This window comes from Callospermophilus lateralis, chromosome 9 (assembly GCF_048772815.1).
Source record: "Callospermophilus lateralis isolate mCalLat2 chromosome 9, mCalLat2.hap1, whole genome shotgun sequence".
In the NCBI taxonomy this organism is placed as follows: Eukaryota; Metazoa; Chordata; class Mammalia; order Rodentia; family Sciuridae; genus Callospermophilus; species Callospermophilus lateralis.
The window spans coordinates 84,105,102-84,122,049 of NC_135313.1; the positions used below are offsets into that span (position 1 = coordinate 84,105,102).

Genomic DNA, 16,948 nt, shown 5'->3' on the forward strand with positions numbered 1-16,948 from the left:
ATCTTGAAGGAAGAAGGAGTTATTAGATCATATTCCAAATGATGTCAATCCTTATTACTTTAGCGTAAAAAAAAAATAGTTCTATTCCCTTACAAACAAAAATGTATTGTATGTACAAAAACATGTTTAGCATAGCTTTATACTCCTTCATCAGTTAAGCCCATAACTCTAGAAAGAAGTATTTAATAGGCACATGTTTATATTGTTGGGTAGAAAGGACAGGTTTGCCACTAAATACATGTCCTTTTTTGTATATCGTACTAAGTTTCTCCTTATATTGCATTGCCACAATATGTAAAACAAACAAACAAACAAACAAATTTAAAAAAAACCAAAAAACTTGCTAATAAGGCAAAATTAAACTTCTCCTGGTCTTATATGAATGTCAAAACCAGGTAAGTATGTGTTTATTATTATTCGGGGCCTGCTGAATCATTTTTAGGCACACCAGTTTCCCCTGTCTTTTATTATCATGGTGGTTATTCTGTCTCATAGTGTCTGATCTTTTCTCTTACAGCTCTTGACACAGTTTGTGCCAAGATACTCTCATAGTCATGTGGGCATCTGTTTAATGTCTAGCTCCCCAATATTCTGAGCTGATAGCAGGAAGAATGACTCAGAAGTTCCTCAACAACTACTTGTTGCCTGGGAGCAGCACACAAAGTGTCTGCTTCTTCATTCAATCAATTTCCATTGAGTGCTGACACTGTGTCACTTGGCTGTGAAAGCTTATTTCCAAATCCTGGACCTTCATGAAGGGCAGTCAGTCAGTTACACCTTTTCATAAAAAAAATTATGACTTGAGGTCTTACTGCTTATGACTCTAGGATAGCTACATTATACTTTGGTTCAGGTCTCCAAGGCTCTTTTCTCTAATAGATACAGGTGACCCTATTTTAAGTATCAGTTTCTGTGTATATGCGCCATCGTCATAAACTTCATGAAACATTCTATGACGTAGTGAATAGTGGGCTTCTCACTGCTTATATCTACCTACTTGTTAGAGTCTGTAAACAAGTCAGGATGGCGCCTGGCATTTTGCCAGAGGGAGTGGTTTATGAAGTAATGCCAGTGAGCCATTAAGTGTGGAGATTCCTTATTGGTTGACTGCTGTATCTATTTTATGTTAATTAAGATAAGCTGTGTGGAATGTATAAATACCTCTGTTGTCCTACAATAAATGGCTCCCACTCCTGCTGTATCAATGTACACAAGTTGCTCCTCACCCCCTGGTTATTTTGCTGCAGCTGGACTATGGCAGATGGTGGCCTGTACGGGGAGCCCTGAGACACTCGGGGGTAAGTGATGGGGAAAAAAAAAAGCTGCCTGTCCCTAGATAGGACGGGAGCAAATCTGCTCATCCCTACGCAGATAGGGTGAGAGGAAAAATGGCCATTTTGAGAAAATGGAGAAGATTGATACAGTATGTTTGTGTCTTGTTTTGTCTTGAAATGTTGTATTGTCTTTGTGATGAAAATATGGAAGGGGTGAGAAGTAAATTACTAAGGGAAAGAGGCACCCCAGTGGAACCAAGAATAGTTAGGGCATGTGTTGATGGAAGCCCAGGAACTCTAGTCAGAAAGAAAAAGAAAGTTCAGAGGAGAAAGGATTATCAGGAAAAAAGTTGCAGCAAAAGGCTATTACTGAATACTTTTCATTACTGGAGGGTGCGTGAATCGGTGTGGCGGCTGCCATGTGCGCTAGCCGGTCATGGCGCAGCAAGGGCTTTCCAAGTGGCAGCAGCCGACTCTTCCCCACCCTCCGCCCAGGGAGAGGATGCCACTGCGAGAGCCCAAATCCAAACCTGATCCAGAGGCACAGTCTCACAGGCTCTTGCTCCCTGTGCCCAGTGGCAGTTTGAGTCCAGGATACTCCCTGGACTCTCCCGGGCTGCCCAGGACGCTACAGGCGGAAGACAGCCCAAGTCCCTGAAGTTTGATCATTTCCAAGGCCAGTAATGAGTGCCATTAAGGCCTATTTCAAATGTAAAAAACTTTGAGATAATGTACTAAATTGTTCAGAAGGTTGTTTTCTTAGCACCTGCTGGAATACTACAGGATTTTCTTTAGCCATCTGGAGTTCCTGCCTTCATCCCAGTGCCAGTTAAGAAGAAGGTGAAAGAATTTCCAGTGTTCCTGAGAACCGGAGGAGACTTCGGATCAAGCTGGCTGCCTGCAGAATTTACCTGGACTGTGATTTAAGCTAGCTGCCTGCAAAACTTACCTGGACTGTGATTTAAGCTAGCTGCCTGCAGAACTTACCTGGACTGTGATTTACCTGGACTGTGAGTTAATCTATTGAGACACTGCTTTACCTGGACTGAGACAACAAACTGTAATCTACAACAAATTGTAACTCGGTATCTTTGCAAATGGTGTCATTGCTGTTATAATTTTTCCAAGGGCTTCTTGCATGGAGCCATCAATTGGCTTGGTATTGTGGCATTTTGTATCCTCCCCTTCTGCTTGTAGCAGATTATTTATGGTGTTTGTGTAAAAACCACTATGGTCGTCATTTAAATTAAACAAAAGGGGGAAATGTTAGAGTCTGTAAACAAGTCAGGATTGGGCCTGGCATTTTGCCAGAGGGAGTGGTTTGTGAAGTAATGCCAGTGAGCCATTAAGTGTGGAGATTCCTTAATGGTTGACTGCTGTATCTATTTTATGTTAATTAAGATAAGCTGTGAGGAATGTATAAATACCTCTGTTGTCCTACAATAAATGGCTCCCACTCCTGCTGTATCAATGTACACAAGTTGCTCATCACCCCCCTGATTATTTTGCTGCAGCCAGACTGCGGCACCTACCAGTGTGTGTCAGTTTCTTTCTTTATGAGGTTGATCCCGCACAACTTAAAAAATGTTTCAGACAATCTCATTTTACCAACAACATGAATTGAGCATTGGAGGAAATTGCTCGAAAAGAAGAAACAAAAGTGGAATTTTTCATTGGCTGATTCTGATACCTTATATACATGACCTGCTACTGTCAGGGAAAGGTGGGGAAATGACCCCTGGAGAGCAGTAAAGACTAACATGCCTTTGTACTTTCTCCTCCACCTCTCCTAGTGTTCTCAAGTCTAAGCAAACTGTCAAAAACACCTAAATAATTTCTGTAACAGTTGGTGAAGAGGAGAGTGCTCCAATAGTATAGAGGAAAAGAGGGAATCAATGAGATAAGAAAATACACTAAATAAGTTATTTGCCATGTGGGTTTACATTCAGCTCACAAAGATATTCTTCCAGGTATGACAAGAGATGCAAAATTTAAAATATAACTAATACCAAACCACCTTGCTGTAGAATAGTTAATGCATCTTGTGGCAATTACTAGATTGAAATTCTCTGGGGAGACTACAAAAACATGAGCAGTTTGGGCTGGGTGTGGTGGTGTATGCCTTGTAATCCCATCAGCTCCAGAGACTGAGGCAGGAGGATAACAAGTTCAAAGCCAGCCTCAGCAACTAATCCAAGCCCTAAGCAACTTAGGAAGACCCTGTCTCAAAAAATAGAAAGGGGTCTAGGATTGTAGCTCAGTGGTAGAGCGCTTACCTCACACATGAGGCACTGGGTTCTATCCTAAGCACCACATAAAAGTAAACAAATAAAATAAAGGTATTGTGTCCATAAACAACTAAAAATATATAATGAAAAGGGCTGGGAATGTGGCTTAGTAGTTAAGTGTTCCTAGGTTCAATTCTTGGTACAAAACCAAAAAAACAAACACAAACAATTTGGTGTTGTCAAATACAAGCAATAATATAAATAAATACCTCAATCAATGAATGAATGAATGAACAGCAAGATCTAACTTTTTCATAATGTTTTGTTTTAAGTATTTAAAAATACATTTAAAAGTACAACTACAGTTTATAGATGATTTTTCTTTGGAACCTAGAGTTGCTTTACTGTTGATTTATACCCTTAGTCATTTTTATTTTTTATTTTTATTTTGTTTGACACAGGGTCTTGCTAAGTTGCTGAGGTTGGCCTGGAACTTGTGATCCTCCTGCCTTGGAGTCCCTAGTTGCTGGGATTACAAGCATGCACCACAACACCTGACTAGATGGTCTCTTTAAGGAAGAGAAAATAATATCAACAAAAAAATAAAGAGGAAGGAAATAATTATTTTTTTCTAACAGCCAATGTGAGCACTGAGGCCCTTTCACTCAGACTGAGAGTAAACACACAGTGTTCATTAATTGTGCCTTTTCCAAAACTGTTCCATAGTATTTCCCTTGACTCCACAGTTGAATATGTTAGTTGGAAGAAGGTCTGACTACCAAAAGGGTGACTGCAGGTATGCTGAGTTCCTGTAGTGCTGAGAGACTTGGCACCTTCATAAGCTACTTCCTAATACCAACCCCAGCATACAATGTCTTCAGAAGCTTGAATAAACATTGGACTTAGATTCACATAAATTATTTCTGTCCTGAAGTTCTGTATGCCAGAATTTAGTAAAAAAAAACACAAAAACACTTTGAGTAAATAAAATTGGTGTACAAATGCAAGAATATTCACCCAAGTAAATGATCATAGAAAAATATAATCAAAAGTACACACTTGTAAACCTTGCAATGATGTGAGCTGTTTATCTTGTGCTTCTGAGTTGTCATTGAACATTTCCATAGAGTTTCTTTAAGCTGACACTGCCAATGTACTTTGGTTTTTCAGTTGCTTTGTGTAACTGTAAAGTCTTCAAGTTTTATTAAAATGCTCAGGAATTATTTTAATAATCATATGTGTGATTAGCGCCTGTTTAGTGCTTGATCTACAAATTCATTTTAAAAGTAAACACTGGAACAATAAAATGGAATGCCAGATATGACTGCTCCTGTCAGCAGAAACATTGTCTTATTTTATTAAAAATCACCAACAAAATGTCATGTACAAAAGATACAGCTTCTATTTATAGACATTTTCTACTGTACAATATTATAGTATCTGAACACTGCAAGGCTCTAGCAGAGTTTTCATTTTGCCTAGGGTAAATTCATAAATCGAGAGCTATTTTTCATACATGCATACATCTTATTACAGCTTCCCCCAATGTCCTATTTGGATTTGGGGTCTAATATAACAGTGCTCACACTGCTGATACTGAGTATTTATAAGTGAATGAAGATTTCCTGGGAATGATGATAATTTAGCTATTGGAAATAATAACATTATAATATTCTCAGTGATCCATTTTGGCTTTAAGTACTTATTAAATAATATTTATTCCTAAAATATGTACTTATAAAATTAAATGAAATTGCAATATGCAATAAAAACACATTTCTTTCTAAATTCCAATTGACTTCATTTCTCACAGACACCTCTCCTTATGTTTATTCTGCAGTTACTGTTTTCTACTCTCTCTGTACCTTCAGCTCTTTTCTCTGATGTGTTGATCCACTTTCCCACTGACTTTATCCACATTCTCTACCCACTCTTCCCCCTCTTGTTATTCTCTCATTCCCTACTGATATGGGAATAATAGGATCCCAAGGCTGTCCTTACAGTATAATTAAAGTGTGAATTTCCAGGAGTTAGAAATTGCAGACCATTTTTATTATGCTTCTATAATAAAGCCAGGTAACATTGAGAGAATTAAAATGGCTTTTTCCTAGCAGATTACGTGGTAAAGATTTTTTCCCTTTGGTTCTATTGTTTTAAGAAAGTAGAAGCCGGAAATGAGAATAGGTTCACCAATTCTTTTTTCTGAAAACACCTCTATCTTTTACATGATATATATCCCCCTAGATCCTGGGAATATGTTATAAACTTGTAACAGATGGTGATGAAGCTTCACATTTTTATACAATACATTTTTTAAGATTCTGCATCTACTCTATGTATCTTCCAGGAAAAATGACCTTGAATGAATGAAGTCATAGTTTGAAGGAAAAACACTCCACAGATAGACCAGCATAGAAATGATGAGTCAATTGGGTTTTGTTTTGTTCTCTTCAGTTAGATGAAATAATTTCAGATGAAAAACAGAATGTTGAAAAAAAGGAATCGAAGGTCAGCTTAACACTGGAGGTGCATTTGTTAATTTTTCCAGGAAAACCAGTTAGCTGTATTCTGTACTGAATAGAAACATGTGGAAGATGGGGTATCTCTGTCTGCAAGTAGAAATGCTATTTGCTTCACTTGGGTAATGTTGGGGGCTTACCAAAAATTGTTCTGGCACAACGTCTACCAGCATGAATGTTAGGAGGGTTCTAACACTGTGAGTGCTGATATTTTATGAATGTTTTATCACTGGCTTGGAAACAAGAACTTTGCAATTGAATCAACAGTATGTCAGACAGACAAAATATTAAAAAAAAAGAACATTAGTGAGAATTACTAATGTCCCTATTGTAAAAACAAACTGGAGTTAATAAGAAACTTGATCCTCTTAACCGATTAACGAAAGTCAAGTTTTAATTGCATGGCTTCCCAGACAAATCAGGTGGCACCGTTAACTTGAGCATTGGTTGTTCAGAGGGTGCAGCAATGAGGGGAACTGCTGCATATTCAGTTACCCACCTCTTTTTTCGACAGCTTCAATGCATTGCTTTACAAACCATGGAACTGTGGAATTTTCACGTTCACACACTGTGTGCAGATGAGAGCCAAAAATTTGATCTGCAAAGGAAACAAAGATGAGCTTCATTAAAATCCAAGCTTGCGTTGTTCTTTAATTTGATTCTGTTTCCATATCTAGTGCATGCTGAATTCTTCATCTTGCATAGGAATTGATTTTTTGCTTTAATTTCAAAGTGTCTATGGCAGATACACAAAGACTATAACTCCCTTCTTTATGGAAAAGGACCCTGGCCCCAGAGTAAGAAAGCTAACACTGGTATTGATTAGGCAGGATGACTGAGTAAGTTATAGTCTCTCTGGGCCTTAACTTTATTGTCTATAAAATAAAGACAAAGAATTAAGGTAACTTGCACAAAATAATTTGACTTTCGTATCCTGCATGTTTTAGAAGAAGTTTATCAGTAGTCATCAAGATTATGATTTTATCAGTATATTTAGGACATTCATTCTGCAGATCAATGGTATTTGAAGAGGCATGTTGCAGAAGAGGAACTTTGAAGGGAATTGCTTCACATTTCTGTGCTCTGAATGCAATTCCTCCTCTCTAATTTAAGTATCACCTTTCCTTTGAGGTTCAGCTCAGATCACCCTTTCTCCACACACTCCTTCCCTCCTATCTTAGATCTTCATGTTCTGTGCCATAGGTTCTTTGGAATACCAATTACTCAGGATGTTCATGGGGGATGCTAGAGAAGGGCTTGTGAACCAAGTGGTTTAGCAACATCAGATTGCACAAAGTTAAACGGGTATCATTAAATTGTTGTCATTTTCTAGAGCTAGTGAAAAGCCAATGCACATGGTGAGTTTCTATGGTTGGGGAGGCATTATTTCTTAAATGAGTAAATCCTTTTATTTCAGACAGAGTCTCTTCGGACAAATGTTTCTGAGAACACATACTACAAGATCCCAGGCAGCTTAGTCGTCTCATTTGTTACATGACCTATGCTACCTTACATTATGTACTTGAATTTATAGGATTTACTCTCTTAAACCTTACTTTGAGCACTTCAATAATCTATGTCTTCTTATAGTTACCAGAACTTAGCACTGATTTTTGCATAGCATGCACTCCTGAACTTTTTTTAAAAAACATTGTTAAAATATGTATAACATAAAACTTACCATTAAACCGTTTTTAAATATACAGTGCAGTGGCTTCAAGTACATTCACAATATTTGCGGTCACCATCATCATCCACTTCAAGACCCATTTCAAGAGCATTGATAATTATTACTGATAATGAAAGTAATATGTGGTGAGTCCAAGGGCTTCCCATTTTGATCAGAATGAAATCAAAATCTCTCTTGTGACTTACTGTGCTGTGCATGATCTGACCTCCACTAATTAGTTGATTTCATTTCTGTCCTTTTCCCTCTCACTAAACTTGCCTGCAGCCCCACTGTCCACAATACTGTTTCTCATCACTGCCAAAGCACACTTCAGCCTCAGGGACTTTGCACTCATTATTTCCTCGGCATGGAACTCCATTGCCGCAGGTCTTTGATCAAACTGTAGCTTCTTATTGTAGCCTTTCCTAACCACCTTTTCTTAAAAATGGCACCACTCAATACCATTTTCTGTGCCATGTTCCCTACCCTACTTTTCTCAGAATATTTATCTCCACCTGACATACCAGACTCTCATGTTCTCTGCATAAATTTTTCCCTTAAAATGCAAAACCCAGAAGAGTAAGAAACATACCTATCTGTTATTACTAGATCTCTGGTACCTAGACAATATTTGGCACATACTGGAAGTTAAACAAAAATTTGTTGAATAACTGAAAACATTGTCTTAATCAGTGGAGAAAATCAATAAAATAGAAATATGTAAAATGGGGAGAGAGCATGTAATGAGGTCTAGCAGAATGCCAGGTGATACTATATTATAAAGGCTTGTGTGTGTGTGTGTGTGTGTGTGTGTGTGTGTGTGTGTGAGAGAGAGAGACAGAGACAGAGAGAGAGAGAGAGAGAGAGATGAGTGTAGTGAGACTTCAAGGAAGTCATGATTTTCACCCATTTTCTAGGAAAAGGTAATACAGTGAACTGTTAACAACTTTGTCCAGAAAGAAGTAATTAAGGATAATCAATACTGATGATATACTCCATAATGGAAATGAGCATTTTTTAATCCAATAGACAGAAATAGAAGATATGTCCCCAAAACCTGAACATGGTATAGAGAAATGGGAAATAATCATGGGTATTTGTTTCAAATACTTGATTGAGTTTGAAGACTTGTTCAAAACCGTGAGCTACCCTTAAAAAGAATAACATAAAATATTATCAAAGAAAAAATAAACCAGAACTTCAGATCAAATGTTTTAATTTGGCTATAGTCAAGAAGAATTGCTATAAAGTACAAAACTTGTTAATAGACTCCATAATTCAGATCAATTTCACAAATATTTATTGAATATTTTCTGTTTTCACAGCAATGCAATAGTATTAGGTTGTAAAAATGTATCAGGATGTTTCTTATTATAGGGGCTAATAGAAACAGTCAAAGAATATACAAAACAGAATATGGCAGGTGTCATAAAGACATTGCTGAATGCTAAGAAAGCTGTCCTGTAGTGTAAGTATAAGGTTGTTTCATGACGTTTAGTACAAATGTGCTGTGTGTGTGTGTGTGTGTGTGTGTGTGTAAGAGAGAGAGAAAAAGAGAGAGAGAAAAAGAGAGAGAGAGAGAGATTGTTGAGACAGTGGTCATTGAAGAAAAATGGATTCTCTCTCTCTCTCTGTCTCTGTCTTTTCTTCCTACTGTTAACACCATTTATCAATAATGTGATGCTTGGGGCTACAGCGGGAATATTATCACCATGAGACAACAAGCTTGAGAACAGGAACTAACTCATTAAAAGAAAAAAAAAAGTAACAAAAAAGTTGACATAAACCAACCCTAAAACAGATTTCATGTTATGTGAGATATTTTCAACTGGGTATTCTATCATTTGCATGGTATGGCATTAGGAAGTTGTTATTTTTTAGGAAAGTATACATTATAATCATATTTCTGCTTGCAGAGGTTTACTTGGTAGCACTTTGTAAAGAAAATGGAGGGGCACTGAGAGTAGGGAAGACCAGACGCAGGAGATAAACTAAGAGGCTATTGTGATTGCCTAGGGACAATGTAGTTAACAGAGTCACCATAGTCATCACAGAGATATGATAAGTATAATCATTGGTAACAATTATTCTTGTCCTTTCTGAATTAGATTTGTACATTCATGTCCTTTGTCATATGACCATGTGTCATCACCTGTGAGATGCACTACTGATAATATAATCCATAGTAGAAATGAGCATTTTTTATCCAATAGACAGAAATAGAAGATATGTCCCCAAAACATGAACATGGTATAGAGAAATGGAAAATAATCATGGGCATTTGTTTCAAATACTTGATTGAGTTTGAAGACTTGTGAGAGTGGGCAGCACTTATCTCGCCCATTTCATTGATCTTGGGCTTAACTCTGTAACTTGCTTGGGGCAATGTTGGAATGTGTCAGTTCCAGCCTGAGGCATTAGAAAGCAGCACGGATTTCTATTCACACTCTTGCTTCTCTGCCATTGCCAAAAGAAGACTTGCTCTGGACAGCACCTACCCTTTCAGCCTGGGCTCCAGAATAAATACATATGGACAGACTGAAGCAAATCCTTGTTGAAAGGATTAGAATAGTCAGACCTGCAGCTTAAAGTAGAGCTGCACAGTCAAGTCTGGTGCAGGCTACCTAAACTGCAGACATACAAACAATAAATACATCTTGTATATGTTACTGAGATTTTGCATTTGTTATGCAGCAATAACTTACTGAAACACATGGCAACTGGATTTTAGGCTTCTGGTCACCTCGGATTTTAAGCTATGTATGACAATGAAAACAAAAAGGAATGGCAGGACATGGAAACTGTCACAATAGAGCAAATGAAATCAAGAAAAATGTCTAAATTTGCTAAGTAGGAGTCCCAAAGGAAATGTTTTACACTTTAAAATTTAAATTCTATGACTTGAGAAGTATTGTGATACTTCTTGTTCTTCATTATGTCCAGATCAAGTCAATTGTGAATAATTCAATTCAGAGAATATGTAGTGAGCACCTACCATATGCTAGGCATTGTAAAGAATGCAAAGATTAATTAATTAATTCAGTAACTATTACATGTCAATTTTAAACTAGATAATGCACTATAGCCTGAAAATGTATGAGGCATATGATCTCCTACAGCTTGTGGAGTAAAATAACTCTCCCAATGGTTATAATAGAATTTGATCTATGTTCTTACATCAAATAATAGAGAGGATTTATTGTATTCTTACATTAAACCAAATATGGTGTAAAGTACTTTATATAGGTGCTCCTCAAATTATGATAGGTTTAAATCCTGATAAACTCATTGCAAGTTGAAAATATCATACATCAAAATGCATGTAGCACACCTAAATATATTAAATATATGTACCAAACACCATAGCTTTACAATACCATAGACTACAGAATGCCAGGTGTTAACCCTCACGATCCAGTGCTAACTAGGAGGTGCAGCTCATTGTGCCATCCTACTTGGGGAAGCAATTATTCTACTGTCAGGTCCAGGAAAAGATAAAAATCTGACATATAGTTTTTACTAAATGCACCTTGCTTTCACACCATTGTAAAGTCAAAAAATGGAAGTTGAAGCATCATAATTTGGGTACAATCTCTGTATTCTAGCACATGTAATTCTCATGTTCAACCCCAATTTTCTATTGGTGTCACCATTTTCATTCTGCAGAAGTGGAAACTGAGACAGAGATATCAGATAATTTGTGCAAGACATAGAGCATTAGGCTGTTGGGGTGAGAGGAAAGAAGATGAGGATCCACACAATACAATTACTCTGGAAGGAGAGAACAGGTGATTCCATTGGTTTTAGTAAGTGGATGGAGGAGGTAAGAGAAGTCGCTAGGCAAAGTTGACTCCCAAGTTCCTTATTTGAGGAAAACTGACATGCAGTCACCAGAGAGTATGGAGAATGGAAAATGGAATTTAGAAGTTAAGATAAGCATTCAGATGCAATAGAATGATGAAGGGAGATAAATGTAAATAACACTCCTTGGATATTTGGCAACTATTGGAATATGAGTAACCATAAGGAAAATGGTTTTGGAGAATGAAACTGAAAAGCAGATGATTATGGTCAACTGTTGAAAAAAGGCGGGAACTAGAAAGAGCAAATATACTATTTTAAAAATTTTCATGTTGAAAAGAAGAGAGAATGGAGTTGGAAGGAGACAGAGGACTTAGGGAAGGGTTTTGACATGGGGTTGGGAGGAGAGAATTTAAATGCTGGAAATTCTTGACTGCTCAGTAGGAGGACAAGGTGCACTACTGGCTTATTGTGGTGGTTATAATGTCAGAGGTGGGGGAGGTGTATTACTGCCACTTACTGGGCAGTTCATGCAAGTGCATCCAGTCCCTTAAAGAAAAATTATCCCTCCCCAGTTGACCATAGTGCCCTGCTGAGAAAACAGCCTAAATATATTGAATTTCATTATATAGAGAGGGAGATGTTTGCTCTCAACAAACAGCAAAACCAAAACTTTTCTTCTGACTTGTATTCTACCTTGAACCTTGATGTACTAGGTGAAGAAGGTGTGGCTCTAGAGTATAAGAATTTAGTCCCTCACATGAGCCTGATTAAATCAAATTTATCATGTGGCTGAAGTTAGATCAAATCTGAACAGAGAGACTGAGGTTGTTCTCCTGTGAATTTGAACTCTAAGACTGCCTAGATTCAGCCATTGGGGACTGGTATTGCCATTTGGGGATATGGTTATGTGCAATGAGTGAGTGGATGCAGGAACTGATTTGCAGAGAGAAAATGGAATAGATATGCCTCAGCTTTTGACTTCCCAATGCCCAACTCCATACACTCTATATTCTTGCCATAGCACTTGGCATTCCCATGTCATGTACTGTGAGGTTCCCCTCCCATCCACTTCAATTGAACTCTTTTGAGTGAATTTGTTCTTATATTCAAATAAACTTGGAATAGAACATGGATATAGCATTGGTTGAATGGTGGGAAAGAGAGAGAGAGAGAGAAAGAGAGAGAGAGAGAGAGAGAGAGAGAGATATTAAAATTAAAACAGAAAGGTTCTAGATTGACTGACAAAATAGTCCAATGGTATTCCCTATTTCACATCACACTGACTAGGAATTCAGATAACACTGGCTTGGAAGGATATGGTGGATATGGATTGGTTTAGCTGGCTTCAAATCTATTCTCCCATCCTCTTTTGAAAGAACACCCTGGTTTACCTTTGGGAATGATACTTTTCACATTTTGCTGCCATTTATTTAGGGCTGTGATGATCCCACACCACAGCTGCCTTTCACCTCCTTGGAGGTAGTAATTTTGTGAACACATAGGCTAAGTGGATCCTGTCAAGAAAATCCTGAGACTCTTCTAGGTGCTGCCAGGAAAGAGGAGCCTTGCTTCAAGAGGAGCTATGAAACTATGAAGGACTATAAATTTCTAGAAACCATGTTACTATCTCCAGAAAGACATAGAGAAGAATGAAGCCAACAGAATAGAACCAAGCTAAGTGATGAGAGAATGGCTTCATAGCATTTTGTGTTCCTAGCTTCAGTCATGCCCAAAGCTATCCTTTCCCTTGGACTTTTCAATTAAGTAATCAAATTACTTCCACTTGTACTTTTGCAGTTTGTACAAGTTTCTATCCATTGCAACAGAATAAATCTTAACTACAACACGAGCCTTCAACATAAAATGATAAATTACATAACTTAGGGGAGACGGTGATGCACAGAAATGGTTTGCAAAGTAAAAAGTGCTATCCAAAGAAAGTAAATCAGAGATGAAGCTAAAATGTCATGGTCGAATTTGAGTGTGATTGTAGGATTGCCACCCATCTGTAATCTGATACAGTTCAGGGTTTGATACACCAAAGAAGACCATCCTGTTATAGGAACATGTTCGAACCACAGAAGTTGCTCTCTTAAAATAGTGTAGGCAAGCGGGAGGGAGAGGGAAGGTATTCTGCTTTCTTGGCAAGCATTAATGAACTAGCTTTGCCCCTAAACTTACATGCCTGTTGTCCTGGCACAACCTTAAGGATTTTTTTTTTTTCTACTTTCCTCTTCCTTATGGTATTCCAAAAAAGGGAGCAGCCCCCGAACCCTGAGCTCCTAACTCCCCACCTACATTCCCATCTGTGGGCTCACTGGTAATCTCTTCTTCCTCTCTTAACAACTTTTTCTTTTTATTTAAAAAACACCTCTTGCTAGAGGTGCCAATATTTTTGGAATCCTCTGCAAATGCCTGTGGCCTCAGCAAGCGTGATCATTATATCTTCGTCCTACCGTTTCAGCACTTACACCAGGGGCGGCAGGCAACACATTGGTTGGAGAAAATCCATTTTCTGCAATTTTTCTTTGAAAGCATCTTTTGGTGAGAAAAATAAATAGACCTTCCACATGACTGCACTTATAAATCACGTTGTTTACATAATGAATTAGAGTTTAAGTAGAGAATGGTGGTTTTTAATCTTTAAGCTCTCCAACTTTTGACCGATTTAGTTAGTTCATCAGCATAACCAGGTTAAGTCTCCCAGATTACAAATTAGCTTCATTCTCCCTCATCGCTGCTATATATTTTTTGACAAATTATGGAAAGAACACCCAGTAATGGGATCTTTGTCAGTTGGATTCCAAATGAATCAAAACTACGAGGAGAACTACTCAATAGAAGCAGTTAAATGTTCAAATAATGTGACGGTGTTATCATCATTTACTCATGAGACAGTTTCCACATGCTTTTCAAAATGATGTTATTCTGCTTTCAGGAGAGAGGGCCATTGCAGCTACTGTAGTAAATTTTAAAAGGAAGAACAAAGCACCTAAGACCACACATATGTGAAAAATCACAGTAATGCTGTGGCTATATTAAGCAAAGCAAAGTTTACTTGAATGTTATTGAGAGGTGAAAGTGGGAAGGAACTCAATGAGTTTAGGAGATTCAGCACCAGTCTTGGAGATGTTTAGAAATCAAGAAGCTCAGGAGATCACTGCAACAGGAGGCAGGACAGACATAAAGGGCCTTGCAACCTAGATGGCTGAGTTGGGGTACTGCTTTCATTACTACCACCAGCACCAACACTGGTATAGTGACTCTTAAGGATTTATAGTGACTCATTTACTCAAGATCCGGTATAGCATGCCACATTGATTGACATTTCTTGAAGAAAATGGACAGGGAGAGAAAAAAAAGCAGTCCTTGTTGTTTTCATAGTACATAGCATTCACTTGGAAATTTTCTCCCACCAAAACACTACACATATGATCAGATCATTTCCTAATAATTTTCCATTAGGGAGAGGCCTTGAATGCTGAAAAGTAAAAATAATATTCTCAAAAAGAATACTTTCAGCCAAATAAATGAAGTCATCCTTTAATTTTAAACTGTAAATTATATTTGTTTTTTTTTCTTTTGAGAATAGGTTTACAGATGGAAATTTTAGATTGCATATCAAAGAACACTCACTGTCCTTCTCATTTTTTATCTTTTCTGGAGAAAAGATGGAACTGGATTCCACCACCTTCTCTTCTTCTTATTTAAAACAGTCACAATATGAACTCCTATCATATTACTGTCTCAGAATTTTGCTGAAGATATCTGGAGAAATTGAGACTTAAGTAAGAACTATAGTTTATTGGATAGCTTATGCCTTAAAATTAAGACACAGAAACATAGGTCTGATACTAAAACACTACTGTATTTAATGTAGTGGAAATGCTTCAGAAGGGACTACATTATCTTATGATGTTTTAAAGGGCTTTGATTAAAAATATCAGCTTCTGTTCTTCTGCAGCATATAGATATAAAAAATATGGGTTGCTTCTCTGTTGAACCTCCAACATGCAATGGAGGTAAACCTCTTGTAGCTTATTGTGATCTCCACCCCCCGCCTCATAGAAGGCGAAGACAGGCAAAAGTTTAATTATTTTTACTTTTAAGTAGTTTGGAATCTAAATAAATCTGAGTTGCCAAATATAAGCACTTTTGTGTATATTTTCCTCCCACTTGTTTATTTGTATTTTTTACGTCTCATCAAACCTAAGAATTTTAAAGTCTCTGGCAGATAACAACAATGTCTACCAGAGAAAGATTGGCCTGGGGCAGATTTGCCTGGGCTATCAGGAGATCTCTAAACAGGCTAGGTGAACTTCTGCAATTTCTAACTGACAGTTGGCTGCTGGGGTAGCATCCTTTGACAAGTAGCCCAAAGGTGAGTTTCAGGGATGGGCCAGCTGCCACACAGACAGTAGCAGAATTCTTCTCAGTCCTTTTTATTTTTTCTCTTTCTTACTTTTTCAGACTTCTGACAGTCTTCCTTTTACAGTTTCTCTCTCAGTGCCCTTCCAGAAAGTACCCTTTGGACCCTTTTCTTTAGCTCCTAAACCATCATGGAAATAAATCTCAACTCAGTTTTGTTCTGATTAATGAAACAGACATGTTGGTGACGTGTTGGTGACATGGAGAATATTTGTATCTTAAATGAAGAATGTACTAATTCAAATGAGACAATGAGTATGAAATTTTTCTGTTTGTCTACTCTAGGCAGCAACTTTGTCTTATACAATTTGCTTCTCTGCTTACCCCAAGTAGCACAACTCTTTCTCTTTCTCTGTTGCTCTGTCTCTCTCACACACACACATGTACACACAGACACACATACACAGAGAATCCCAACAGGATAGACAATGTTTTGACCAAGTGAATCGGTCATACATTGTTGTCTTCATCCATTCAATTTATACATCCAAGAGTATTTTTCAGTCCCCACTGGAAATGGGGTAGTAAAGGAAAACTCTGCCTTCACATAGCTTATATGTATAAATAGGAGAAACAAACACACAAACACATGAATATGTAATATGAAGTCAGGTGGCTGTAAGTGCTATCAAAAAATAAAGCAAGGCAGAGAGATAATGGTGTTTCCAGGAAAGCTATCTTTGAGGAAATGGCATTTGACCAGAGATCAACTGAAGTGAAGGACTGAGCAGTATAAATGGGAGCAGCAAGTGCACAGAGGTGCAGGTGTGAGCTGTGTGCCTTTGAAGAGAAGCAAAAGGTCTGAGTGGCTAGAGTTGGGTATACTAGAAGGAGTGTGGTTGAGGATGAAACTAAAAAAAAATTTAACCTGGAGGGCAGAGCACTGAGGACATTATAGGTCACAGGAAGAATACTAACTGTCATTTTCCATATGATCTTATTCTAAGGAATTAAAGATTTTTGAATAGGGGAGTGTCATGATTGGATTTGCATCTTTAAATGATCTTCTTAGTTTCTGTGTGAAGA

At 37.7% G+C, this 16,948-nt stretch overlaps 1 protein-coding gene across 2 annotated transcripts in view; it reads right to left on the reverse strand.

Moving 5' to 3' along the window:
* Arhgap15 (Rho GTPase activating protein 15) overlaps positions 1-16,948 on the reverse strand; it is a 599,265-nt gene that overhangs the window by 219,441 nt on the left and 362,876 nt on the right. For both annotated transcript variants that reach the window (XM_076866113.2, XM_076866112.2), the window contains exon 10: positions 6,521-6,619. In XM_076866113.2, coding sequence (XP_076722228.2) covers positions 6,521-6,619 — 99 coding nt within the window. The remainder of the gene's footprint in view (positions 1-6,520; positions 6,620-16,948) is intronic.